We start from the raw sequence: 26,823 nt of genomic DNA, 5'->3' as shown, positions 1-26,823 counted from the left end.
TTTCAGATGAATCGGTCAACCTGTTGTTGGGTTGCTGCCCCTGAATTGGTAATTTTGTGGAAATTTTGCAGTTTTTGGTTATTATCTTGAATATTATTATAGATAGAGATAAACTGTAAACAGCAATAATGTTCAGCAAAGTTAGATATACAAATAAGTCATCATGACCGAAATGGTCAGTTGACCCGTTAAGGAGTTATTGTCCTTTATAGTCAATTTTTAACCATTTTCTTAAATTAAAGTAATCTTTTACAAAAATTTTCTCCTCTGAAACTACTGGGCCAAATTCAATCAAACTTGGCCACAATTGTTATTGGGGTATCTAGTTCAAAAAATGTGTCCGGTGACCCCGTCCACCAATCAAAATGGCCGCCACGGCCAAAAATAGAACATAGGGGTAAAATACTGTTTTTGGCTTATAACTCAAAAATCAAAGCATTTAGAGCTAATTTGACATGGGGTAAAATTGTTTATCAGATCAAGATCTATCTGCCCTGAAATTTCCATACAAATTAGACAACCCTTTGTTGGGTTGCTGCCCCTGAATTGGTAATTTAAAGGAAATCTTGCTGTTTTTTTGGTTATTATCTTGAATATTATTATAGATAGAGATAAACTGTAAACAGCAATAATGTTTAGCAAAGTAGGATTTACAAATAAGTCAACATGACGGAAATGGTCAGTTGACCCCTTTAGGAGTTATTGCCCTTATAGTCAATTTTTAACCATTTTTCGTAAATCTTAGTTATCTTTTACAAAAATCTTCTCCTATGAAACTACTAGGCCAAATTAATCCAGACTTGGCAACAATCATCTTTGGGGTATCTAGTTTTAAAAATGTGTCCGGTGACCCGACTATCAAATCAAGATGGCCACCACAACTAAAAATAGAACATAGGGGTAAAATGCAGTTTTTGGCTTATAACTCAAAAACCAAAGCATTTAGAGCAAATCTGACAGGGGTAAAATTGTTTATCAGATGAAGATCTATCTGCTCTATAATTTTCAGATAAATCTGACAACCCATTGTTGGGTTGCTGCCCCTTTTAAGGTAATTTTAAGGAAATTTTGCTGTTTTTGGTTATTATCTTGAATATTATTATAGAAAGAGATAAACTGTAAACAGCAATTATGTTCAGCAAAGTAAGATTTACAATTAAGTCAACATGACCGAAATGGTCAATTGACCCCCTAAGGAGTTATTGTCCTTTATAGTCAATTTTTAACAATTTTCATAAAATTTGTAAATTTTTATTAACATTTTCCACTGAAACTACTGGGCCAAGTTCATTATAGATAGAGATAAATGTAAGCAGCAAGACTGTTTAGTAAAGTAAGATTTACAAACACATCACCATCACCAAAACACAATTTTGTCATGAATCCATCTGCTTCCTTTGTTTAATATTCACATAGACCAAGGTGAGCGACACAGGCTCTTTGGAGCCTCTAGTTTGATAGTTTTACTCGATTTTGCTCTTTTGTAAAAATGAACCACATACAGTGAAAAAAATAACCCAAAACCAAGCCTTAACACCCTCATAGTTGGGAGGTGTTACAGTCATCTATAACATACTCACTAAAATTATCGACAGCAGCAAAAACTAATAAAGGAACAAGTCAGTACTAGAGAGTATACAATATGTTCTATGTAATTAACCCTGAATGTTTGTTTTTTTGCAATGGAGGCATTTTATTTTTTATAGGAGTGTAAAATCAACCCCAGTGAAACAACAGTCTTCGAGTGAAAGTCCAATAATGATTGATGACGATGAAGATGAGTTAGACCAAGATAAAAAATCATCTTCTCAGTCTGCTGAAGTGAAGCAGTCAGCATCAGCCGATTCTATGGGTGACTCTGATTCCCTGCCAGATCTAGATGCAGAACCAGTTGTTCAGGAAACAGAAAAGCAAAGAGAGAAAGAAAAGAAAGTGGGAACCAAAAATATTACTCAAGAAAGATCCAGACGTATGTATTGACATTCTTCAAGCTTAACCACAGGAATAGCAGCACAGGATTGTAAAAAAAAATTTTGGCTTGTAAAAATCATCTCATGGATTGAAGATGCCTGTATTTTCGTAAATATTTAATTTTATGGTTTTGGCATGACAAAGTCTGCATTCAAACTTTTAGAAATTTGCAAATCGTTGAATAATTTTTAATTCATGGTTCAAATATACCCACAAAATCAAAGAAATTTAGTAAAAAAAAATATGAATCCACAGTACAGAACTTTATTGTGTGAGCTTGACATAGTGTCCTACTAACATTTTCTTATACATATTGTACCTTACCTATTTTAGGTGCTACTCTTGCCCCAGATGAACCTAATTTGGAAGATGTTTATCCAGATGAGGAAGGTGTTAAAAGATTTGGTAAGATTTAATGTTTAAAGTAGATATAGGAAGATGTGGTATTAGTGCCAAAGAGACAACTCTTCATCCAAGTCACAATTTATAAATGTAAACCATTACAGGTCAATGTACCTTCTCCCTTTTCTGAAACAATAGTATAACATCACAAGATAGAAAGACACACTTTAAAATACCAATTGGAAGGCTTAATAACTCAATCTAAAAACGTAGTTGCACAAATTAACACACAGTGAACAAATAAAACTTAGATCTGTGATACAATGTAAAAACATAGTTAATAAAAATTAGGCATGAATAATTAAGAGCTGTTTAGGATAGCTTAAAACACATTTGGGAGATGGCAGGCATATAAGTTTTCAAAGGGGAGTTGTATCATTTTCTGAACAATTTGGTAAGAATTAAAAGTAAAAGGTACACAATATATTATGGGTGGTTGTGGTCAAGAATATGTTCTTCCCATCCATGAGTTTTAAAATTTGAATAGCTCTACCGGTATTGTAATTAACCATTTTATTTATAACAGAAGACATATCATTTAGAAATTCTTTAATTGGTTAACATTAAATCATTATCTGACATATTTTATGAAATTCCTTTTGTCAACATCACTGACCAGTATGTTAAATCTGGGGATATCATCAACTGATTATTTCATTGCGTATCATTCAGTAGCAACAGTAGATAGTTTTAAGTGAGAGCATACCATCATTCATCAACGAAACTCTCAGTGTGTATCTGTCAGTATGGCAATTTGATTTATTATTAGAGAAAGACATTTTCTTAGAATACGTTATCTACAAAAAAAATCTGTGTGAATGCACCAGTGGGCCCCTGGCAATTGATCCGGTTTTGTTGGAGAATTTTATTTCCTGAGGAGATAATCTACAAAAAAAACAGTGTATATCAGCCAGTAGACATATTTGGTGGTTTGAAGAGAAGCAAGAATTTCATAAAAAACTGCTTATTTAAGGATCTACATCTTTTTTTCAAAACCTATAGCAGAGGAGGGTTTAGGGGTTTAGGGGCATGGGGCGCCCCCCTTTTCTAGGAAAATTTAGGCTGATTATATAGGGAATCACTGAAGCATGACAAGAGTGGACTGGGCCCCCTCTCAGGCAGTCAGTTTGACCACACATGAAAATTTCTTATCGAGTTTGGTTTTTTTTATGTATAGCATCAAGAAGCAAATTAGATCAACAATATTATCAATGCTACGTTTTCTATTTATAGCAAGAAGGAGTACTACAGCAAACAAGACTTCTCGCTTTAAGAACCTCCCTGATCCGAGGAAGAAATTAACAAATGTCAGAATGGAGGATGTCACCAAAGAAGAAGAGGAAGAAGGTAAAATTAAAAGGAGAAAATATATTAAAACAAAATATTGGTAGAACAATATACTGCATTCTGGGAAATTTTAGAATTTACTGATTTGTCTAAGGTGGAAAATTCTCAAAATTATAATTTTACCATTTTTTATACTCCTGTTTACAGACTATTATGGATATACCTTCATCCATCTGTCCATCCGTAAGTCATCAACACAATGGACGATAACTCAAAACATTTGAATCAATAGGCATGAAACTTTGTGAACTGTTTATATCTATTGATGTCAGCTCTTCTTAATTTTTTATGATTATTAAATTTTAAGTTTTTGACTTCTGTTTTTTTTTCTTCAGGAAAATAGGGAGATTTTCCAGTTTTTGGACAATAACTCAAAAACACTTTCACCAATTTACAAGAGACTTTGGTGAATTGTATATATCTTTTGGTTTTTTATAAATATAGGATTTTACTTTTACGATCATGAGTTATGGGGTTTTATATATAAAAAAGAAGGATTTTCCAGTTTTCCGACAATGCTCTTGCTCTTGGGCAGTTATCATGAAACTTTGGTGACTGGTTTATATCTCTTAAGATAACCTCCCTTCAGTTTTACATGAATTTCGGATATACAATGAGAAGTTATTGAACTTTATTCAGCTGTTTATTTTAACAAGACTGGTTGCAATCCTTGTCAAGAGTTTTTTATGGTATCTACAGGGTCCTTAGACAGGGGTAAGGATCTTTTCTGGAATTTTGATTTGAGCCTTTAAACATGTTTAATTCCCAGAAATTCTGGAATAACCAGTTTATGTTTTTATTTTTTTATTTTTCAGAAGAACAAGAAGATATGATATCAACTCGTTCTTATTTTCAAGACGGACAAGAATGTTACATAATGGATGCTAAATCAATGGGTAACATAGGAAGATACCTTAATGTAAGTTGTCATTAATAAATATGGATATTTATGTTATATAACATATTTTACAGCACTGGGTAAATACCTGGACTATCAGTCCCTGAGTGTATCATCAGCTCAACAGTCAGCACTAGGTAAATACCTGGACCATCAGTCCCTGAGTGTATCATCAGCTCAACAGTCAGCACTGGGTAAATAGATACCTGGACTAACAGTCCCTGAGTGTATCTTCAGCTCAACAGTCAGCACTGGGTAAATAGATACCTGGACTAACAGTCCCTGAGTGTATCATCAGTTCAACAGTCAGCACTGGGTAAATAGATACCTGGACTAACAGTCCCTGAGTGTATCATCAGCTCAACAGTCAGCACTGGGTAAATAGATACCTGGACTATCAGTCCCTGAGTGTATCATCAGTTCAACATTCAGCACTGGGTAAATAGATACCTGGACTATCAGTCCCTGAGTGTATCATCAGCTCAACAGTCAGCACTGGGTAAATAGATACCTGGACTATCAGTCCCTGAGTGTATCATCAGTTCAACAGTCAGCACTGGGTAAATAGATACCTGGACTAACAGTCCCTGAGTGTATCATCAGTTCAACAGTCAGCACTGGGTAAATAGATACCTGGACTAACAGTCCCTGAGTGTATCATCAGCTCAACAGTCAGCACTGGGTAAATAGATACCTGGACTATCAGTCCCTGAGTGTATCATCAGCTCAACAGTCAGCACTGGGTAAATAGATACCTGGACTAACAGTCCCTGAGTGTATCATCAGTTCAACAGTCAGCACTGGGTAAATAGATACCTGGACTAACAGTCCCTGAGTGTATCATCAGCTCAACAGTCAGCACTGGGTAAATAGATACCTGGACTATCAGTCCCTGAGTGTATCATCAGTTCAACAGTCAGCACTGGGTAAATAGATACCTGGACTATCAGTCCCTGAGTGTATCATCAGCTCAACAGTCAGCACTGGGTAAATAGATACCTGGACTATCAGTCCCTGAGTGTATCATCAGTTCAACAGTCAGCACTGGGTAAATAGATACCTGGACTAACAGTCCCTGAGTGTATCATCAGCTCAACAGTCAGCACTGGGTAAATAGATACCTGGACTATCAGTCCCTGAGTTGGGTAAATAGATACCTGGACTATCAGTCCCTGAGTGTATCATCAGCTCAACAGTCAGCACTGGGTAAATAGATACCTGGACTATCAGTCCCTGAGTGTATCATCAGTTCAACAGTCAGCACTGGGTAAATAGATACCTGGACTATCAGTCCCTGAGTGTATCATCAGCTCAACAGTCAGCACTGGGTAAATAGATACCTGGACTATCAGTCCCTGAGTGTATCATCAGTTCAACAGTCAGCACTGGGTAAATAGATACCTGGACTAACTGTCCCTGAGTGTATCATCAGCTCAACAGTCAGCACTGGGTAAATAGATACCTGGACTATCAGTCCCTGAGTGTATCATCAGCTCAACAGTCAGCACTGGGTAAATAGATACCTGGACTATCAGTCCCTGAGTGTATCATCAGCTCAACAGTCAGCACTGGGTAAATAGATACCTGGACTATCAGTCCCTGAGTGTATCATCAGCTCAACAGTCAGCACTGGGTAAATAGATACCTGGACTATCAGTCCCTGAGTGTATCATCAGTTCAACAGTCAGCACTGGGTAAATAGATACCTGGACTAACTGTCCCTGAGTGTATCATCAGCTCAACAGTCAGCACTGGGTAAATAGATACCTGGACTATCAGTCCCTGAGTGTATCATCAGCTCAACAGTCAGCACTGGGTAAATAGATACCTGGACTATCAGTCCCTGAGTGTATCATCAGCTCAACAGTCAGCACTGGGTAAATAGATACCTGGACTAACAGTCCCTGAGTGTATCATCAGCTCAACAGTCAGCACTGGGTAAATAGATACCTGGACCATCAGTCCCTGAGTGTATCATCAGCTCAACAGTCAGTACTGGGTAAATAGATACCTGGACTAACAGTCCCTGAGTGTATCATCAGCTCAACAGTCAGCACTGGGTAAATAGATACCTGGACTAACAGTCTCTGAGTGTATCATCAGCTCAACAGTCAGCACTGGGTAAATAGATATCTGGACTATCAGTCCCTGAGTGTATCATCAGCTCAACAGTCAGCACTGGGTAAATAGATACCTGGACTATCAGTCCCTGAGTGTATCATCAGCTCAACAGTCAGCACTTCTGTACATGACATGATTTATAACAAACCTTTCTAAATTTTTGTATTGAACTAACAACAGTTATAATTACTATTATTGACTTCAATGTGTACTTTAAAAAAAATCTTTTGGTTTCACTTTTTCTTATTTGAATTTTATAGCTTACTATATAGAAGGTCTTATTCTCATTGTTGAAGGCATTATGTTGATCTGTAATTTGTTTTTTCTTTGGTAGATAGTTTATATCTCGTTGACTATCACACCACGTCTCCTTATTTTCATACTGAATATTGGTAAATTTTAATATTATGATGAATGCTTATTAGCTCATCTGGCCAAGTGAGCTTTTCTCATCACTTGGCATCCGTTGTCGTTGTTCGTTGTTGTTAATTTTTACATTAATCTCTTCCTCTGAAACTACCGGGCCAAAGTCAACCAAACTTGGCTACAATCATGATTTAATAGGGTATCAAGTTGAAAATAAATGTGTCCGGTGAACCTGCCAACCAACCAAGATTGCCGCCATTGCTTAAAGTAGAACATAGGGATAAAATCTTTTTTTGGCTTACATCTCTGAAACCAAAGCATATAGAGCAAATTTGACATAGGATTAAATTGTTATCAGGTCAAGATCTATCTGCTCTCAAATTTTCAGATAAATCAGCAATGGAAGATCTACAAATAGATCAACATGACCAACATAGTCAGTTGACCCATTAAGGGGTTATTGCCCTTTATAGTAAATTTTTTACAATTTTACGTAAATTTTTGTAAACTTTTACAAAAATCTTCTCCTCTGAAACTACTAAGACAAATTTAACAAACTTGTCCACAATCACAATTAGGGTATCCAATGAACTTGTCCGCAAACCAAGATGGCTGACATGGCTAAAAATAGTACATTGGGTAAAATGCAGTTTTTAGCTCATATCTCTGAAAGCAAAGCTTTAAGAGCAAATCTTACATGGGGAACAAATGTTTATTAGATCCAAGATCTACCTGCCTTACAATTTTAAGACCATTCACAAGGGGTTGCTGCCCATGAATTGGTAATTTAAAATAATATAATTATAGATAGAGATAAACTGTAAACAGCAATAGTGTACAGCAAAGTAAGACCTAAACATAAGTCAACATGACCAACATGGTCAATTGACCCCTTAAGGAGTTATTGCCCTTTATGGTCAATTATCAACAATTTTAATAAATTTTGTAAATTTTTCAAAATTATTTCCACTGTAACAACTGGGCCGAGTTCATTATAGATAGAGATAATTGTAAGTAGCAAGAAAGTTCATTGAAGCAAGATTAACAAACACATCACCATCACCAAAACACAATATTGTCATGAATCCATTTGTGTCCTTTGTTTAATATGCACAAAGACCAAGGTGAGCAACACAGGCTCGTTTTGTTTTTGGAGAACTTCCTTGTCCAATACACAGGATAAAGAACCAAACATATTATTGTGACTTTATGGGAAAATTTTATAAATGTTTATTTATTATTTTCATTCTATTTATAGCATAGCTGCACACCAAATGTGTTTGTGCAGAATATATTTGTTGACACACATGATCTCAGATTCCCCTGGGTCACATTTTGGGCTGGACAGTGAGTATTTATTTTAAGATAAACTCTTTACACATGAGTTTATTAAGTTCAAATGTAAAGAAAGACCATTTAAAATGTCTGCAATTGTTGCATCTTTTTAGTTTACAAAGTAATGTCCGTAATATTTGAAGGTACATTAAAATTTTAATTGGTAATACATGTATACACACAATGTAAGTTTTGATAGTATTTTTAGAAGCTGATCAGTTATAATATATTTTATTACAGATATATACGTGCAGGAACAGAATTGACATGGGACTATAACTATGAAGTTGGCAGTGTGCCTGGAAAAGTTCTATACTGTTATTGTGGTTCTTCAGACTGTCGTGGAAGACTGTTATGAAATTACTTTTTAGTTACAACAAGGGACCAGTCGTTAGGTGTTAAGCTTTATTCTTTAAGTTGGTGTATTTTCTCAAAGTTTACAAGTGATAACTAATTCTTGTAATTTGTTTATTTTTATAAAGTAATAGTGAACTAAATGAATTACAGATTGTTTCTAAAAAAATATGAAAGAATTAAATTGGGAAGTGAAAAATGAATTTTAAAGTCATAAGAAACGAGTGACCGGTGAAAAATAATGTTCTTCCAATTCTTGAACCAACGCATACAAACATCATAAACTTAGTCATCTGTACTCGAATTTATCATTTTTTTCGTGTAAATTTCGTATAATCGTCATTTTTTTTATCAATCGGTCAGTGTTGTTGTGAAAATATGGCAGGTAATTAAAGTTCGTGTTTTGAAGCCGAAGTTTAACGATTGTCACCTGTTTGTCAACAATTGACGAAAAATAAACAAAAAAGCATGGAAATTGAGCACGTGTTTAACATGTAAATACAGATAATAGTTTATTTTAAGCACATCCATGCGTACTGTGGTCACCGGATTTTTACGAGATGGGTCACACTGAGGTCACCTTGCATACGGAAAATATGTCGGGGGAATAGCTTGCTGGAAGGAAGCAATTCAAATAAAGTAAACTTCTTCTAAATATGAATAAATTAAAGAATTTTCTTCAGATAAAAGTATATGTACATAAGTTTTATAATGAAAACTATCCATTGAGTTATAAAAAACATATGCATTAAATTTTTTTGACTTGAGGTTTCTTATGACTTTAACACCCTACTTTAGGATGACTGTTTATCATAGTGAATAAAAATAAAATGACAATTAATGTTTCAAGATACAACTTTCTTCTTAAATGTCATGGAGTCAAGTACTTTTATTTTATACTTGTCACATAAAAAATGATTATTTCCAATTCACGCAATATTTTTCTTATCTTTTTTTTTCTCTTTCTGTTAAATTTGTGAGCTAACCAAAAAATCTAATTTAAGTTGTGCATATATGTGCTCATTTTGCAATTCAAATAACTTATTTCAGAAAGAAATTTAAAATTTATCTATGTCATGTACGCTAATATGTGAAATAGTTCTTAATTGTCATTTCTAGTTAAAAGTGCTAAAAAAACATATCTTATACTAAGTCAGTCTATGAATGTAATTAATGTAAAATGCATGAAACAGTATATTTTATGTTATGATTATGAATGTGAATGTATGTATGTACTATGTGTACTAGAACTGATCATTCAAATCCTCACCTTTTGATGACAAAAGAATAGACAAGTTATATGGTAGTCATGAATTTGTGAAATTACCACCTTTTGACTGTATCAGTTTGTTATTATTTCTATTGTCCACATGAAACATCAACTTATATCGTAATATATTGTTATTAAAAGGGTGTTTTTATATCGATTCTGTATTATGATCAAGTACATTTGTATTGATGCAAGACCCACCAATGGTCGATTCCACTTATTAAGACCCAATTTGATTGGAAAGAGATATAATACATGATCAATAGAAATATAGAATTTACCATTAATGCATTTAAGAAAATCAGTATGCTCAATATATCCGCTTTACACAGAACTGACCTTGACCCATTTCACCTTATACCACCTGCAGGTATCAACGTTCTGCAAAATTATTCCTCACAAACTCTCATGACGATGTATTTAACATTGTAAGACCTTTAGCAAAATTTATTATACACAAACTCTCATGAGATTTCTTCTTCCAAAAGGATAAGTTGTAAAAATGTCTGGTATATTTGATATTTGATGCTTGATGTTAAATGCATTTGTAAATAAATGTCGAAGTTGTTATTTAGTTATTGTGATAGTGAATGATTACTATCATTGGATCATAATTCTACAGAGTAACATGATGCTCATAGAACATTAATTTATCAATGAACGTTCTAACATTTAAAATCAGTCAGATGACCAGTTATTGTTTTTAAGCATTTACAGCAAAAAAATTTGAGTGTGTAGGTAAATATCTTTGGCTATCTTGCTTGCTAGCTGAACCATGAAATCATTATAAGGTAAGATAAATTACCCTTCTTCGGGAGAAGTCTAGTCCTACATACTGATAGATTGGCTATCTGTCATACTTAAGTCTTCTCATAAAGAAGGTTATTATACCTAACCTAATAATGACTTCATGGTTCAGCTAGCAACCTTAACCTACACACTCAAGTCATTTGGCTGTATGTTTTAAAATTACCCGGTATAGATATTTGTACATTATTCATGAGTGTCTGTTTTTCATTAAACATTTAAATCATGACATAATCATTTCTAAATATACATGTGTTCATATGTTGTTAATTGTATTATATGTTTATGTGCATAAGTCAATTAATTTTTTACAAACAGAGTCTGAGGAGTATTTATAAATCTTTCTGTAATTCTTTTCCTGGCTTGTTTATTACTTAAATTATCAATGTGTGGTATGTTTGATCTCAGTTCTTTGTTGCTTAAAATTCCAATATGATGTCAACTTTTTTTTAACTTTTATCTGAAATACTTGTTGTAACTAAATGGAAAAAGGCAACCATGCCTGACTTCGTCAGATAAAAAGAACATAAAATTGAGAATGGAAATTGGGAATATGTCAAAGAGACAACAACCAGACCATAGAACAGACAACAGCAGAAGGTCACCAATAGGTCTTCAATGCAGCGAGAAACTCCCGCACCTGCAAGTGTCCTTCAGCTGGCCCCTAAACAAATATATATACTAGAGTTTATCAGCAATTGACTAAAGAAACATCAGAAAAGAATAAATTCTACCACCAATATTGGTCTGTTTAATCTATTACTATAGGTCAATTATATTTGGTGTATGAAAATATTCTATAATGTACATGCCAGTCTTGCAAGTTTCATTTGACCTTGACCTTATTTTCATGGTTCATCGCTCACTGTTAAGTTTTTGTGCTTTGGTCTGTTATTTCTTAAACTATAAGCAATAGGTCAACTTTATTTGTTGTATGAAAAGATTGTAAGCTGTATACGTCTGTCTCACAGGTATCATCTAATCTTGACCTCATTTTGGTGGTTTATTGGTCAATGTTAAGTTTTTATGGTTAAGTTTGTTTCTCAGAAACTATAAGCAATATGTCAACTATGTTTAATGCTAAGATTGATTCAATGATTGTTAGGTGTACATGTCTGTCTGGTATGGTTCATCTGACATTGACCACATTTTCATGGTTTATTGGTCAATGTTAAGTTTTCATGGTTAAATGTTTTTTCGGATACTATAAGCAATATGGCAACTTTGTTAAATGGTTACATTGATTCGATGATCGTAAGGTGTACATGTCTGCCTGGCATGGTTCATCTGACCTTGATAAAATTGTCATGGTTTATTGGTCAATGTTAAGTTTTCATGTTTAAGTCTGTTTCTTAGAAAAGAAGGACGAAATATACCAGAGGGATAGTCAAACTCATAAATTGAAAATAAACGGACAATGCTATGGCTAAAAATGAAAAAGACAATCGGACTAACAATAGTACACATGACACAACATAGAAAACTAAAGAATAAGCAAAACGAACCCCACCAAAAAGTAGGGTTGATCTCAGGTGCTCCTGAAGGGTAAGCATATCCTGCTCCACATGTGGTACCAGTTGTGTTGCTCATGTTATAACAAATCCAATAAATAGTCTAACTCGGTAGGTCTCATTCATGAATGGAAGGGAATTGTAGTTACGATGTAAGGAACATATCCGATATCATCTGAAAAGGTTATTCCATAATGGTAAACCAACTCGTAATCACGGCGTCCTTGAGATTTATGAAGGGATTTCATCTTCACCATTTGGAACTCTTGGTTTAATAGCTTCCTTGCAAGCAGCAATCCTCTATCAAGAAAATCATGATAGGAAATACAAGCACGGGAATTTCGTATAAATTGAGAGATGTATATACCCCGTATGCAGGTGCCACTTGAATGTTGCTATTTAGAAATAGAAAGTTCACAATCAGTAGGCTGAAATCATCTCTTTTGTCAACCGACCGTCATTGTCAATTTATAGATGTGAGGTAAGATATGAGGCCGATTTAACGGTATCTGTAGTACCCTTTTATATCTAGTTTGATGAGAAAGATGCGTTCAACATAGTCACAAAATTTTAAATTATTTAGTGAGAGAACATCATCTTTATGGCAGTGTATGCGGGTACGAATAGTCAGATTGCCGTTCTAGGCTGCGCGTACCCACATCCGGTTTTCTAATAAAATGCCATAGAATCGTGAACGAAACGTGAAATATATACGAAAATTATCGATGATATGGGGATTTCGAGTGAAGAATATGAAAAAAATAATATTTTCAAATTGTATTTATTAAATAATAATACATAATAAACATTGCAAAAATAAATGCACAATGATTGAAAATGAAACTGTACAGTCCCTGAAAAGAAAAAAGTAAAATAAAACTACTAAAGCCTGAGTTTAAAAAAATTAAAGAAGCAAGTAATAATATCAATTTAAACCAATTATTAAAGATTCATGTAACTAATTATAAGATTTGGAACAATTTTTTCATATCAAATATGATTGTTTTGGCACAGATTTCAACCCGGCTGCACATTTCAAAATGTTTAATGTTGCCAGCCTACGTTCACGTTTCATTATTCATTATTACTCGCTTCTTTAAATTAATTTTTTTATAAACTCAAGCTTTATTTTTTTTTAGTTTTATATATTTTAAAATTTTAGTTTCTGTTTTACATTTTACTGCAAGATTATTTTAAAATATCATATGGGTATTTTTTTAATTTATAAACATTTTATTTTTTAAATTTGCTTTAAAATTTTAAAAGAGTATAATAATTTCTATCATGTTTTTATTTTACAGGGACTGTACAGTTTCATTTTCCATCACTGTGCATTTAATTTTGCAATTTTGCAATGTTTATTATGTATCATTATTTGATAAATACAATTTGAATGTATTATTTTGCATACTCTTCACTCGTTCTACACGATATCCCCATATTATCGATAATTTCCGTAGATATTTCACGTTTTATACCCGATTCGAAGGCATTTTATTAGAAAACCGGATGTGGGTACGCGCAGCCTAGAACGGCAATTTGACTATTCGTACCCGCATGCGGGTACGCGCAGACACTGCCCATCTTTATAGCGGAAAGTAAAGTTAAAGGATATTGCTAACTCCTTATTTTTCTTCCTAAGAAGTTCCTGTATGAATTCAGCCTCATAATAATAAAGAAACAAGTTGGCAAAAAGAGGGGTACAATTGGTTCCCATTGAAATGCTGACAGTCTGTTGAAAACACACAGGTCCTCCGGACGTAACAAATATGTTGTCATTCAAGAAATCAAGCATCTTGATAATGTCAGTTTAAGAGAATTTTTTGTTTGAAGTAGAGTGATCTTTTACAAAGTAGGTAGTTATCCCTCCGTTAGACAAGATACTTGTATCTACGTGGCCATTCTGTTTTTATGAAACAAAGTACTACCAACTCTTTCAATTTGTCTTTTAGTTTGGAATGTGGAAGAAAAGTCAACTGTTTTAGTACTATTGCAAGATGAAAAAGAGTTAGATTGTATTGGAGAGATCCGCTTGCGCCAAAAATGCGTCCTTTTGCGCCACAACTTTTTTTCTCCAATGCTACGTTTGCGCCACCTATTTTTAAATGGCACTGGCTACGGTTACATGGAAATGTAACAATAACAAAAATATTATTGATACATTGGAGACTAATTGCCGGAATGCAAAAATGGGTAAGGAACTGATTAATTACGAGTGTAACAATACTTATTGAGGCTACGGTTACATTGCGTTATTGTTACATGAAAAAACGGCAATGTACGATTGGACTAGTAATATGTACTAATAATAAAAGTTGAAAACATATATTTTATATTAACAATACGTACAATTATTACATACAATTTATTTATTTATTTTTATTTACAATGACAGTTTCTACATATCCAGTAAGTGGTTTTATGTGCATTTTAAAGTCCGACACATTTTTTTTTTTAAAAACCTCTCCAAACAATATTTTGTATATAGGTATATAGATTTAAAAAAAGGGAACAAAGTTACCTTTGGTTTAGGCTCCACGTGATTTTGAAACGAAATTATGTCCTCCATAAATACATGTATACAGAAGTTCACAGTTAGCAAACTTTGCTTTTGATATATAATTTTTTCAGAACTGCGTTTGTATAATTGTATGAAATGTGTGTCTTGTTATTAAATCAGTTTCGTTTCAAACCAATCCAACTAAATTGGTAATAGGAATCTCTTCATCCTTTGTTCAAAGTATAATGACAGTTATGAGAGTAGATGTGCAGTGAAATACTGATAAAAGGACACTTTTCTCATCCCGACTCGGTTCTCAACAACAAACCATTGAACTATAATTTTCGCCTAACCCGACTAAAGAGCATACAACAGCCGAAGCCCACAATGGGTCTTCAATGTAGCGAGAAACTCCCACACCCGGAGACGTCCTTCAGCAAGCCCCTCAACAAATATGTATACCAGTTCAGTGATAATAGACGCTTAACTCCGAATTATACACAAGAAACTAAAATTATAAATCATACAAGACCAACAAAGGCCAGAGGCTCCTGATTTGGGACAGTATCTTAAAGAACATCAAAACCATTAATACGTAAAACTATTCAAACACAATTTGTTGAATAATAATATTTATTATATGTCATTATTACAAGTATTAGTTTGGTACATATGAAAGAATTAAGCAACAAAACTATAGAAGATTTAAATTTAATAAATCCAGCGTATATTGCTGTTTTTCATGTAACAATAACGCAATGTAACCGTAGCCTCAATAATTATTGTTACATTCGTAATTAATCGGTTTTGAACAGCGGTATACTACTGTTGCCTTTATTTACCCAACTTTGCATTCCGGCAATTAGTCTCCAATGTAACAATAATATTTTTATTATTGTTACATTTCCATGGAACCGTCGCCAGTGCCTTTTTAAATTGCATGATATCATTTGCGCCAAAAATAAAACATACGATTGCGCCAATAAGAAGAAAAAGGACTTCCCTCCTCCTTTATTTGAACTTGGAACTGGTAGTTTACACGGTAAATGTTTCCTTTTCTGAAAGGCAGTGTTTCATTTTTCATCATTGTGCATTTAATTTTACAATGTTTATTACCTTGTAAACATCAAAAGAATGCTGATCCAATTCCATCATCAGGTGGGGTCCTCCTTCCTTGGCTGTTTCGGCGCTATTCCACAACAACCTCCAGAGGTGCGCCGGATCAGGTGATCAATCTGAACCTGGAACTGGATGGCCTACACGGCTCCGATGTCTCAGCTGATGTCATTGCTGTTCTTCTGTAACTGAATGCTGTTCTGTATATCTATATCTGTCCCTTATCTACACAATAACTGTTCATTGTTCTAACACTTTGTACTCTTCCACACTTCGTCTCTTTTCCTCCAAATCCACTGTGATGCCACTTCTGCTTCTCTACACACTTCTGTTATCAGTTTCTTCCTCTCTGCTCCTACGACTCCCAAGGTCCTAAGTGCCCGCCACATTGACTGTCCTGCAAAGCCCCTGCATCCGACTTCTATTGCCAAACACCACGTCCTCGAACCATAAAGGGGAGATAATAATTTATAGACACATAGTTGATTTTTTCAAGTTTTCAATCCACATTTTTTTTTCTTAAATCAAAAAACACATCCCTGAATTTTTTTTTTACTTTTAAATGGGGGGTTTATCCTTATGATTTGGACAATATTTTCTAAAAACTATCTCGGAAATTTTTTCAAAGCTTCAATGAATTTTGGTGAAATTTGGTTTTCATTTAGATGTCAGAATCACCCCCTTCTCCAATAGAAAATAAGCATATGTACACAATTGTCAGCCAAATATGTGATATATTTTTAAAAAGGCAAAGGTAACAGCTTTTAGATGTGATAATTGTCTGCATCATTTACTGTCAGGATTCCGGGAAAATAAGCATTGATATTTAGAATTTTTAGAATTTTCATTGAAAAAAAAGCCCAAAATCAAAATGGCCGCCATTTCCATAGTAACAAAGCCCAAAATCAATTTTTAAAGTGTTAGTTGTTAAGTATATTAGTTATGTAGTATGTGTACAAAGAATGGTAAAAATCTGTGACATCGGTGTAAACACTAATTTTGGTCCTTACAGAGAATGGCTCTTAAATGTTCATTAAACGACCTAGATTGTTCTCTATTTCTTTATGGAAGTACAATCTCAAATATCAGTTTCATAACGGTAACATATAAGAAAAACTCCACTTCAGTTCTTATATGGCAGAAATAAATTTATCGGTATTCAGAGATCTCTCACATTTTATCAAAACTGGGAATTCCCTCTGACGTGTTTCTAAATTATAAAAAAACACTAAATATGAATTCTGCTGAATTCTGAGTTTCCGCGTTGTTAAAAACACGCATATAAGTCAAGTGAGTTATCAAACATGAAGATTATGAAAAGAATATTATAGGAAAGTTGTTTAAGTGTAATCCCATTGTTTGTTTTTATCTTTTAAAGCAAGACAATCATAAGAATGTGAGATGTTCCATAAAGAAATAGAGAACAATCTAGGTCGTTTAATGAACATTTAAGAGCCATTCTCTGTAATCTCAGAGTGTAATTTCGATTTTTCAGTGTGTTATTTTAGTTTTTTTGGGATACGATTGGTTTCAAACAATCTGTAGACTTATACCGGTGGCTTAGAGCAATGCCCTCACGTCAATCGTTTTATTCTGAACATTTCTTTATGTTCCTAAAATAACACACTGAAAAATCGAAATTACACTCTGAGATTCAAAAAAATAAAAAACACACACTGAGAATTCAAACTTACACACTGAGATTTTAATTAGACACACTGAGATGAAATGGATTAAAAAATACACACTGAGAATTGATAATTACACACTGAGATTTCAAAAGTACACATTGAGGTTAATATACAAATTACTAATGAATATTCATGATATGAATAATTCAACAGATTGATATCTTGATCTCAAGAACTCTTGTCATTATAGAGCCCCCCTTCCCCCATTATAATGTAATACGATCCCTTTCACCATCATTCATTATAAATTTCAAGACTTAACATCGCTCATATTCATAAGTGTGTTGCCTATAATTCAGAACATTACCACCAGTGTATCAGGATTTAAAAAAAAATAAAATCGTTTAAGCGTGGGTCCCTTTTCAAAAGTCTTTCAACTGTTACCCTGATTTCGCAAGATAATCTTTTATTCTTTTGTTACGTTTATATGCTATGATAGACAAGGCCGTACGGTGACCTATAGTTGTTAACCATGTCTGTGTCATTTTGGTCTCTTGTGGACAGTTGTCTCATTTGCAACCATAGCACATCTTCTTTTTTATATACCTGAGTAAAAATTTTGCATTCTTTGATATTTTTGGCAGATTAATTTGCTCCAATGTTTTCTTATAATTTAAAAAAAGTTTTTCACCATTTGGTTATATTTTGTAATAAGAGTAAGTGGGTATTTTTCTTGTTCTTGTATTTGTAAAAAAAAAGTTTTTTATAAATAATTTGGAACAAAGTTCAGGACTAATGAGTTCTGTCCCGTAGTTGTTTTAAGCTTGTAATAGATTCAAATTAAGTATGCAAATTAGATACGTGCGGACAAAAATTGTGAACAGATTTCAGTGTGTAATTTTGAATTCTCAGTGTGTAATTTCAAATTGTCAGTGCGTGTTTTCAGTTTATTTATCTCAGTGTGTCTTTTTGAAATATCAGAATGTAATTTTTAATTCTCAGTGTGTAATTTTCAATTCTCAGTGATTTTTTTTCATTTTTGTAATCTCAGTGCGTCTTTATGAAATTTCAGTGTGTAATTTTGAATTCTCGGTGTGTTATTTTTAATTCTCAGTGTGTGTTTTGAAGTTTTTCTCAGTGTGTAAATTTTTCGAAAAATTGTTTAAACATAGTTTTGACGAGAACGACTTGCACATAGATTTGGTTGATTTCCCTGCAACAACATATAAAATCATCAAAGATACAAGGATTGGAATTGTATGTTTGCAACCAATACCGCGATTCGTTCTACAAAGGCTCATCAGTAACGCTCGAATAAAAAAAGTTAAACAGGCAAAATATATAAAGTGCAAGCAATCGAAGAACCCCTCACCTTGAGTTATTGGTATAGTACTCGAATGTTCAGAGCTTAAACAGTATCATTCAAGAGCTAGCAGGGTTCGACCATTTGATATCCATGGACGAGGGAGGTGGATTTTTTTTGTGGATTGACTACGAATATAAAAAGTTTCGTCTGCTGATGTTTGCAATTTTGGTATTCAGTCTAAAGTTTACTGTGACAAAATGTGTGATGTGTTTTGTATAATGTTGTTAGTTTTATGTTGGTTTTTTTTGTTTTGTCATGGCGTTGTTAGTTTACGTTTACAAGCTTCTCTTGTATGGGAAGAAGACCGGGATTTTCATTTTTAACATGTTCGACTGCTTCAAAAAAATTGTTCACGCCGCTACAAACATTCACTCTGTGTTTACAGTTTTTGAAATTTTAATAACGTATTTGCGATGATCCTGGATTTGAACTTGAACAGAAGCTTTTTTCTGATTATTATCGACAGTATCTAGAAGGACATTCTGTAAAATATATTTCCTGTTTTTCTGTATACATGTATTACTTATAAATAGACTTAGTTTTTCTTTCTGTTAACTTTACAGTCTGAATTGAAAGTTTTTAAAAGCATTAAAAGATTCATGAACCATCCTGGATTTTTATTTTTTAACTGACAATGTATTTTGTGCATTCCCGTATCATACTGAAAACAAACTCTTACGAATCTTTAGGAATTTATTGTTATATAGATTAACACGAGGTATACAATTGGTTCCTACCCCTTTCTCCAACCATACAATGTAACCTCTACCATTTTCATTGAGTAATCAGATGCGGTTCGTATACGTTTGATTTGGCATTGATTTCAGTATTAATTTTGAAAGTATGAAAATCAGATCACACACCTGTTATTCGGATGAGTATTTCCCTGAACAGAGGAAAGTTAAAGACACCAGAAGGACATCCAAACTTATAAGTAAAAAAGAAACTGAGAGCAACATGGCTATAGAGAAATGTAAGAAATAAAGATAAAGTACTTGTTGATCATAGTTATTAAATGGTTATAAAACTTATCGTTAGTTTCCGTGTTTATAGACATCATTTGCTTTTTAATATTCAGCTTTAGGTGGCACGGTAGTATTTCCTGGCCATAAGGGATAATGATAGCCTTTTTAAAATTTTCACCACTTTCTAACACTGCAAAATATTCTACATAAACAGTTTACTAAACATGCTGAAGAAGTTTCATTATACTAATAGTATTCAGAAATGAATTTGAATATGTATCATTACTTTTTAGCTCACCTGGCCCGAAGGGCCAAGTGAACTTTTCCCATCACTTTGCGTCCGTCGTCCGTCGTCCGTCGTCGTCCGTCGTCGTCCGTCGTCGCCCGTCGTCGTCCGTCGTCTGTCGTCGTCCGCCGTCCGTCGTCGTTAACTTTTACAAAAATCTTCTCCTCTGAAACTACTGGGCCAAATTAAACCAAACTAGGACACAATCATCATTGGGGTATATAGTTTAAAATTGTGTGGCGTGACCCGGCCAACCAACCAAGATGGCCGCCATGGCTAAAAATAGAACATAGGGGTAAAATGCAGTTTTTGGCTTACAACTCAAAAACCAAAGCATTTAGAGCAAATCTGACATGGGGTTAAGTTGTTTATCAGGTGAAGATCTGTGTGCCCTGAAATTTTCAGATGAATCTGACAACCTGTTGTTGGGTTGCTGCCCCTGAATTGGTAATTTTTAGGAAATTTTGCTGTTTTTGGTTATTATCTTGAATATTATTATAGATAGAGATAAACTGTAAACAGCAATAATGTTCAGCAAAGTAAGATCTACAAATAAGTCAACATGACCTAAATGGTCAGTTGACCCCTTTAGGAGTTATTGCCCTTTATAGTCAATTTTTAACCATATTTCGTAAATCTTAGTAATCTTTTACAAAAATCTTCTCCTCTGAAACTACTGGGCCAAATTAATCCAAACTTGGCCACAATCATTATTGGGGTATGTAGTTTAAAAAATGTGTGGCGTGACCCAACCAACCAACCAAGATGGCCGCAATGGCTTAAAATAGAACATAGGGGTAAAATGCAGTTTTTGGCTTACAACTCAAAAACCAAAGCATTTAGAGCAAATCTGTTATGAGATTAAATTGTTTATCAGGTCAACATCTATGTGCCCTGAAATTTCAGATGAATCGGACAACGCGTTGTTGGGTTGCTGCCCCTGAATTGGTAATTTTTTAGGAAATTTTGCTGTTTTTGGTTATTATCTTGAATATTATTATAGATAGAGATCAACTGTAAACAGCAATAATGTTCAGCAAAGTAAGATCTACAAATAAGTCAACATGACCTAAATGGTCAGTTGACCGCTTTAGGAGTTATTGCCCTTTATAGTCAATTTTTAACCATTTTTCGTAAATCTTAATAATCTTTTACAAAAATTTTCTCCTCTGAAACTACTGGGCAAAATTAAACCAAACTTGGCCACAAATATCATTGGGGTATCTATCTAGTTTTAAAAATATGTGGCGTGACCCGGCCATCCAACCAAGATGGCCACCACAGCTTAAAATAGAACATAGGGGTAAAATGCAGTTTTTGGCTTATAACTCAAAACCCAAAGCATTAAGAGGAAATCTGACAAGATGTAAAATTGATTATCAGGTCAAGATCTATCTGCCCAGAAATTTTCAGATGAATCAGACAACCTGTTGTTGAGTTGCTGCCCCTGAATTAGTAATTTTAAGGAAATTTTGCTGTTTTTGGTTATTATCTTGAATATTATTATAGATGGAGATAAACTGTAAACAGCAATAATGTTCAGCAAAGTAAGAATTACAAATAAGTCAACATGACTGAAATGGTCCTTTGACCCCTTTTAGGAGTTATTGCCCTTCATAGTCAATTTTTAACCATTTTTCGTAAATCTTAGTAATCTTTTACAAAAATCATCTCCTCTGAAACTACTGGGCCAAGTTCATTACAGATAAAGATAATTGTAAGCAGCAATAATTTTCAGTAAAGTAAGATGTACAAACACATCAACATCACCAAAACACAATTTTGTCATGATTCCATCTGCATCCTTTGTTTAATATTCACATAGACCAAGGTGAGCGACACAGTATCTGAAGTGTTATTTTCATTTTTTGAAAGGAGAAAATGTATTATTTATGTTTGATTGGTTATTTTCTTTTCATTTTGAAGTGTCAAATTACATTATAAACTGTGTTTTCTTATTCGTGATTGATTGAGGGGAGTGACTCCATTATTTTGATTCACAGTGTCCATTAAAGAGGGACGAGAGATACCAGATGGACAGTCACACTCATAAATTGAAAATAAACTGACAACACCATTGCTAAATATGAAGAAAAATAACAGACAAACAATAGTACACATGACACAACATAGAAAACAAAAGAATAAACAACACGAACCCCACCAAAAACTAGGGGTGATCTCAGGTGCTCCGGAAAGGTAAGGAGATCCTGTTCCACATGTGGCACCCGTCGTGTTGCTTATGTGATAACAAATCCGGTAAATAGTCTAATTCGATAGGTCAAATTTAAGAAAGAGAAGGGGATTGTAGCAAGTGTTAAGAATGAAAACACACAGACTGTACTTGCTGAAAGTTTGCGGATGTGATCCCCCTGTCTGTGATCATCTAAATGTATGTGCGTTTCCGTTCAGATCGTTATCCCTCATTCGCCGTCGACTTGTATATAACGTTTGTGTTTGTCGTTTTTCAGTATTTCCTTGTCTTTTAAAAACCTAATAATATCGAAGCGATTGGTATAGATAAAGGTTCTAAAACAGTCAGGAAATGTGTACCGTAAACCGTTTTGGTTCTTAGAAGTTCCAGTTGGTAATACAAATTCACAATTATAATTCTTTTTTTTTTTTTATATATATGGTCGTTCCTGGTAGCAAATGGGTCCGCTTTGAACGCTACTGGTTCTTTATTGTTTGCTGCTTAATACAAGTTTTTTTTTTGTGGGATGAAAAGCACGTTTTAAGTTTTGTTAGGAAGAAAAAGTATTTAAGATAACATGATAGGAGTAGGCCAAGAAGGTGGTTAATAACTTTCTTTCCATTTGAACTCAGTAATTTTTACAAATATTTGAATTGAGTTAGAATATTTGACAAAAACATAATCAACAATCTCTGACCCATCCCAAATTAATGTTATCATAATGCGTATATTGTTACTTTTTTCTCTCTCTTGTATATGATTTTTTTGCTTCATGCACCAAACGTACATTCTGTTCTCTGATATATATCACGCGTAATCATCAATTGACATCAAACACATTTTAGATGAAGGTAATCATCAATGATTCAAACAAGGAAACAGACAAATTGTCGTTTGTTTATGTAATATATACGTGTTTCTCGTTTCTCGTTTTGTTTATATAGATTAGACCGTTGGGTTTCCCGTTTGAATGGTTTTACACTAGTAATTTTGGGGCTCTTTATAGCTTGTTGTTCGGTGTGAGCCAAGGCTCCGTGTTGAAGGCCGTACTTTAACCTATAATGGTTTAATCTTTAAATTGTTATTTGGATGGAGAGTTGTCTCATTGGCATTTACACCACATCTTCCTATATCAATATATATTTATATTTTCTTTTCAATGACTTATTAATATAACATTCATGACGCGAATATGTTGGTATGTAGCCTATCAACAGTCCAGTAGTCCACGTTGGTGTTGACATGAATATCAATAATGTGGTCATTTTTTCCTGTTAAAAAACTAAGGATTTTCTTATCCCAGGCATAGATTACCGTAGCCGTATTTGAAACAACTTTTGGGAATTTTGGATCCTCAATGCTCTCCAACTTTGTACTTGTTTGGCTTTATAAATATTTTGATATGAGCGTCACTGATGAGTCTTACGTAGGAAAACGCGCGTCTGGTGTACTAACTTATAGACCTGGTACCTTTGATAACTATTTACTTAAACAAAATGAATATGTCCTAGAGTGCTAGATTGTGTCGAAACAATACTACTGGAAAGGTTTATATATATAACAAAACTTGACCTGGTATAAAATGTTTTACTTTGATTTGTTTTATTTTTTTATAATGATTACAATGATTACACGGTGCTTCTTCTGTGCCATCAACTATTGACTTTTTCCTGTTGTGTCTGCTTTTTTAGTTCATACATTGTCAATATTATGTAATTTTTATGCAACTATCTTACAACTGAGAAGTTAAACTTGCTGTAAAACCCGGTTTATTCCACCAATTTATATACATAAAAAACACTCGGTTTTTGAGTTTGCTATTTGATGAAACTTTCCGTTTTAATTTTCCTTGTAGTTCGGATTTTTTTTATTATTTTTACTTTTTACAACTAATCATAATTTAAAATCCAATTATAATTGGAGCAATTTATTGACATACTTAAACAAGCTACGTTCAAAGTACATACAAGAAAAAAACTAACTTGTTGTGAATACTGATATTTTGGTTCCAAATCCATTAGCAATGTAAAGTTTGGACAAGTCCTTACTAAAACAAAACACAAGAGGTCCGGACAAACGATCATTGAAAATCTTGTCAACTAAAGTTCCGGTAGACGAAATTTTGTGTATGTTACGTGAATAGTAATCCAAGACGTATATATTACCTACATCATCTGTTATCGTATTTCTGGCATAACGAATATCAGATGAAGCATATGAAAACATTGGGCACCCATCTGTTGTAATGCAATGAACTGCGTTTTCATTAGAATAACAAATGTTCCCATTTGGGCAAACAGATATATACCAATTTATATTCTGTTCTTGTTTAAGACTTATTGTTCTTTTCAGTTTTCCATTCAAGTCTAGAACCTGTATCTTATGTGTTATTGTTATGTATATGTTATCTTTTGTTACGGTAATACCGCCACTTCCGCTCTGGTCCAATTTCACCTTCTTGGTTATCATACGTCTTTCAATATCTAGAAACTGTATGTAAGGATTTTTTCTACCAGATATAACAGCCATATCTGTTCCTGGTATTGCAGCTACATCCCATGGTTCATATGAAGACTTGATAGATGATTGATAAATATCGTATTCGTCACAAAAATAAATCTTTCTCGTATTCAAATCACAGAAAATCAATGTGTTATTATCTGATATCGTGATACCGGTGACTCCATCCAACTTTTCTCTTTTCATGTCAATGTCATAGAGATGGGTAAAGGATGAAATCTGACGTCTCCCAATGACTGGTACCTGTGCCTGTCGCTGCTTATATGGAATGAATGAAAAAGAAAGGGGTGTTTCCTTCATTTCGATTGATCCGATATCTGTATTTTTTCCCTTCGATATGTTTTCGACGAACACTAGACAAACGTCTTCAAATGATTCGATTAGCTGCTCAACTTTGTATTCCATCTCATCTAAGACTGGTTTGGATGAATGGATTGAAACAAATGCTTGTTGGTCAGAACCGTTATCTCTAACAAATACCAATTCCTCCTTCACACCTTTTGTAGATGTTACCAAATCACCTAGATCTTTCTCTTGTCGTTTTATACCTGCTTCGTATTTTCCTTTCAGTTCGGATAATTGCTTTAGAAGTGTGTCTTTTGAAGATTCAAAACGACTGTTAGCGTTTTGCTTAATTGTTGCTATTTCTTTCAGAATATTCTCTTCTTCTTCTTCTAATCGACTACAGTTTTCCTTGCGGTTGTTTATTAGTTTTTCCAAAGCTTCTAAGATAGAGCGCGACTGTTCTTGTGAATCCATGAACGACTGCGATTGTTTAGAATTCTTTGACGCAATATCAATTGATATGATGTTCTTGCATGCTGAATGATTTGTTGGCAAACATCCTTTACAACATATTACATCATGATAGTCACAAAAATAGTCAAAAGGCAAATGTTGATGCTTTGAACAATTATTGGAAAGATTAACTGCTTTTGGTATTTTATCCATCTCTACTAAATGGTGATGTCGAGACATGGCTTGATCTTTGTGAGAAATTGTACATTCAGAACACAGGACATCCCTACATTTCGAGCAGCCATATGTCTACAAAAAACAATTATAAACTGGAAAGATCTTGTTCTATGTTTATAGTATTTCATTTATTCAGGTAGCCAAGTTATTGAAATATAGTGATTAATTTTGGTCTCTGGTGAAATAAAAATTGTGACATAATTTCAAGAATGTCACGGAACCGAACTGTTTTGTGATGATATTGCTTATATACATCCAGCTTAAAAATAAGATAACTGGTTTTATTGTCGAGCCTGCAACTTTTGTTGCAGAAAGCTCGACATAGGGATAGTGAGCCGGCGGCGGCACCGTTAGCTAACTTCTTAAAAGTTTTATATTTTAGAAGCTGGAAGACCTGGATGCTTCATACATTGTATATAGATGCCTCATGTTACGAAGTTTCCGTTTTTTTTTGTAATGTTGAATTCTCTCTTATTATAAGGAATAGGATAACTATATTTGGTATGTGCGTACCTTGCAAGGTTTTCATGCCCGCCAGACAGTTTTCACTTGACCTCAACCTCATTTCATGGATCAGTGAACAAGGTTAAGTTTTGGTGGTCAAATCCATAACTCAGATACTATAAGCAATAGGGCTAGTATATTCGGTGTATGGAAGGACTGTAAGGTGTACATGTCAAACTGGCAGGTGTCATCTGAGCTTGACCTCATTTTCATGGTTCAGTGGTTATAGTTTAGTTTTTGTGTTTTGGTCTGTTTTTCTTACACTTTATGCAATAGGTATTCTATATTTGATGTATTGAATGCTTGCATTGTAAGGTGTACATGTCTAGTTGGCAGATGTCATTTGACCTTGACCTCATTTTCATGGTTCAGTGGTTTTAGTTA

At 33.9% G+C, this 26,823-nt stretch overlaps 2 protein-coding genes across 5 annotated transcripts in view; one reads left to right on the top strand and one right to left on the bottom strand.

The window, feature by feature from the left end:
• The window catches only part of LOC134683163 (histone-lysine N-methyltransferase SETDB1-like), a 75,621-nt gene extending 66,624 nt beyond the window's left edge, over positions 1 to 8,997 (top strand). For all 4 annotated transcript variants that reach the window (XM_063542273.1, XM_063542272.1, XM_063542274.1 and 1 more), the window contains 6 exons: positions 1,707 to 1,969; positions 2,305 to 2,376; positions 3,607 to 3,720; positions 4,536 to 4,639; positions 8,364 to 8,452; positions 8,681 to 8,997. In XM_063542273.1, coding sequence (XP_063398343.1) covers positions 1,707 to 1,969; positions 2,305 to 2,376; positions 3,607 to 3,720; positions 4,536 to 4,639; positions 8,364 to 8,452; positions 8,681 to 8,798 — 760 coding nt within the window. In that variant the 3' untranslated portion in view covers positions 8,799 to 8,997. The remainder of the gene's footprint in view (positions 1 to 1,706; positions 1,970 to 2,304; positions 2,377 to 3,606; positions 3,721 to 4,535; positions 4,640 to 8,363; positions 8,453 to 8,680) is intronic.
• Positions 8,998 to 24,417: 15,420 nt separating this feature from the next.
• Positions 24,418 to 25,938, bottom strand: LOC134684791 (uncharacterized). Its single transcript, XM_063544101.1, has one exon. It carries the CDS (start codon positions 25,936 to 25,938, stop codon positions 24,418 to 24,420), a length of 1,521 nt encoding a protein of 506 aa, XP_063400171.1.
• Positions 25,939 to 26,823: the final 885 nt, after the last annotated feature.

Source organism: Mytilus trossulus, chromosome 9, assembly GCF_036588685.1.
Source record: "Mytilus trossulus isolate FHL-02 chromosome 9, PNRI_Mtr1.1.1.hap1, whole genome shotgun sequence".
Taxonomy (NCBI): domain Eukaryota; kingdom Metazoa; phylum Mollusca; class Bivalvia; order Mytilida; family Mytilidae; genus Mytilus; species Mytilus trossulus.
The sequence above is the reverse complement of the archived record's forward strand: the minus strand, read 5'-3'. Positions and strand labels throughout refer to the sequence as shown.

Coding starts and splice junctions, on each gene's coding strand:
- LOC134684791 (XM_063544101.1), bottom strand. CDS start 25,938: ATGTCTCGACATCACCATTTAGTAGAGATGGATAAAATACCAAAAGCA.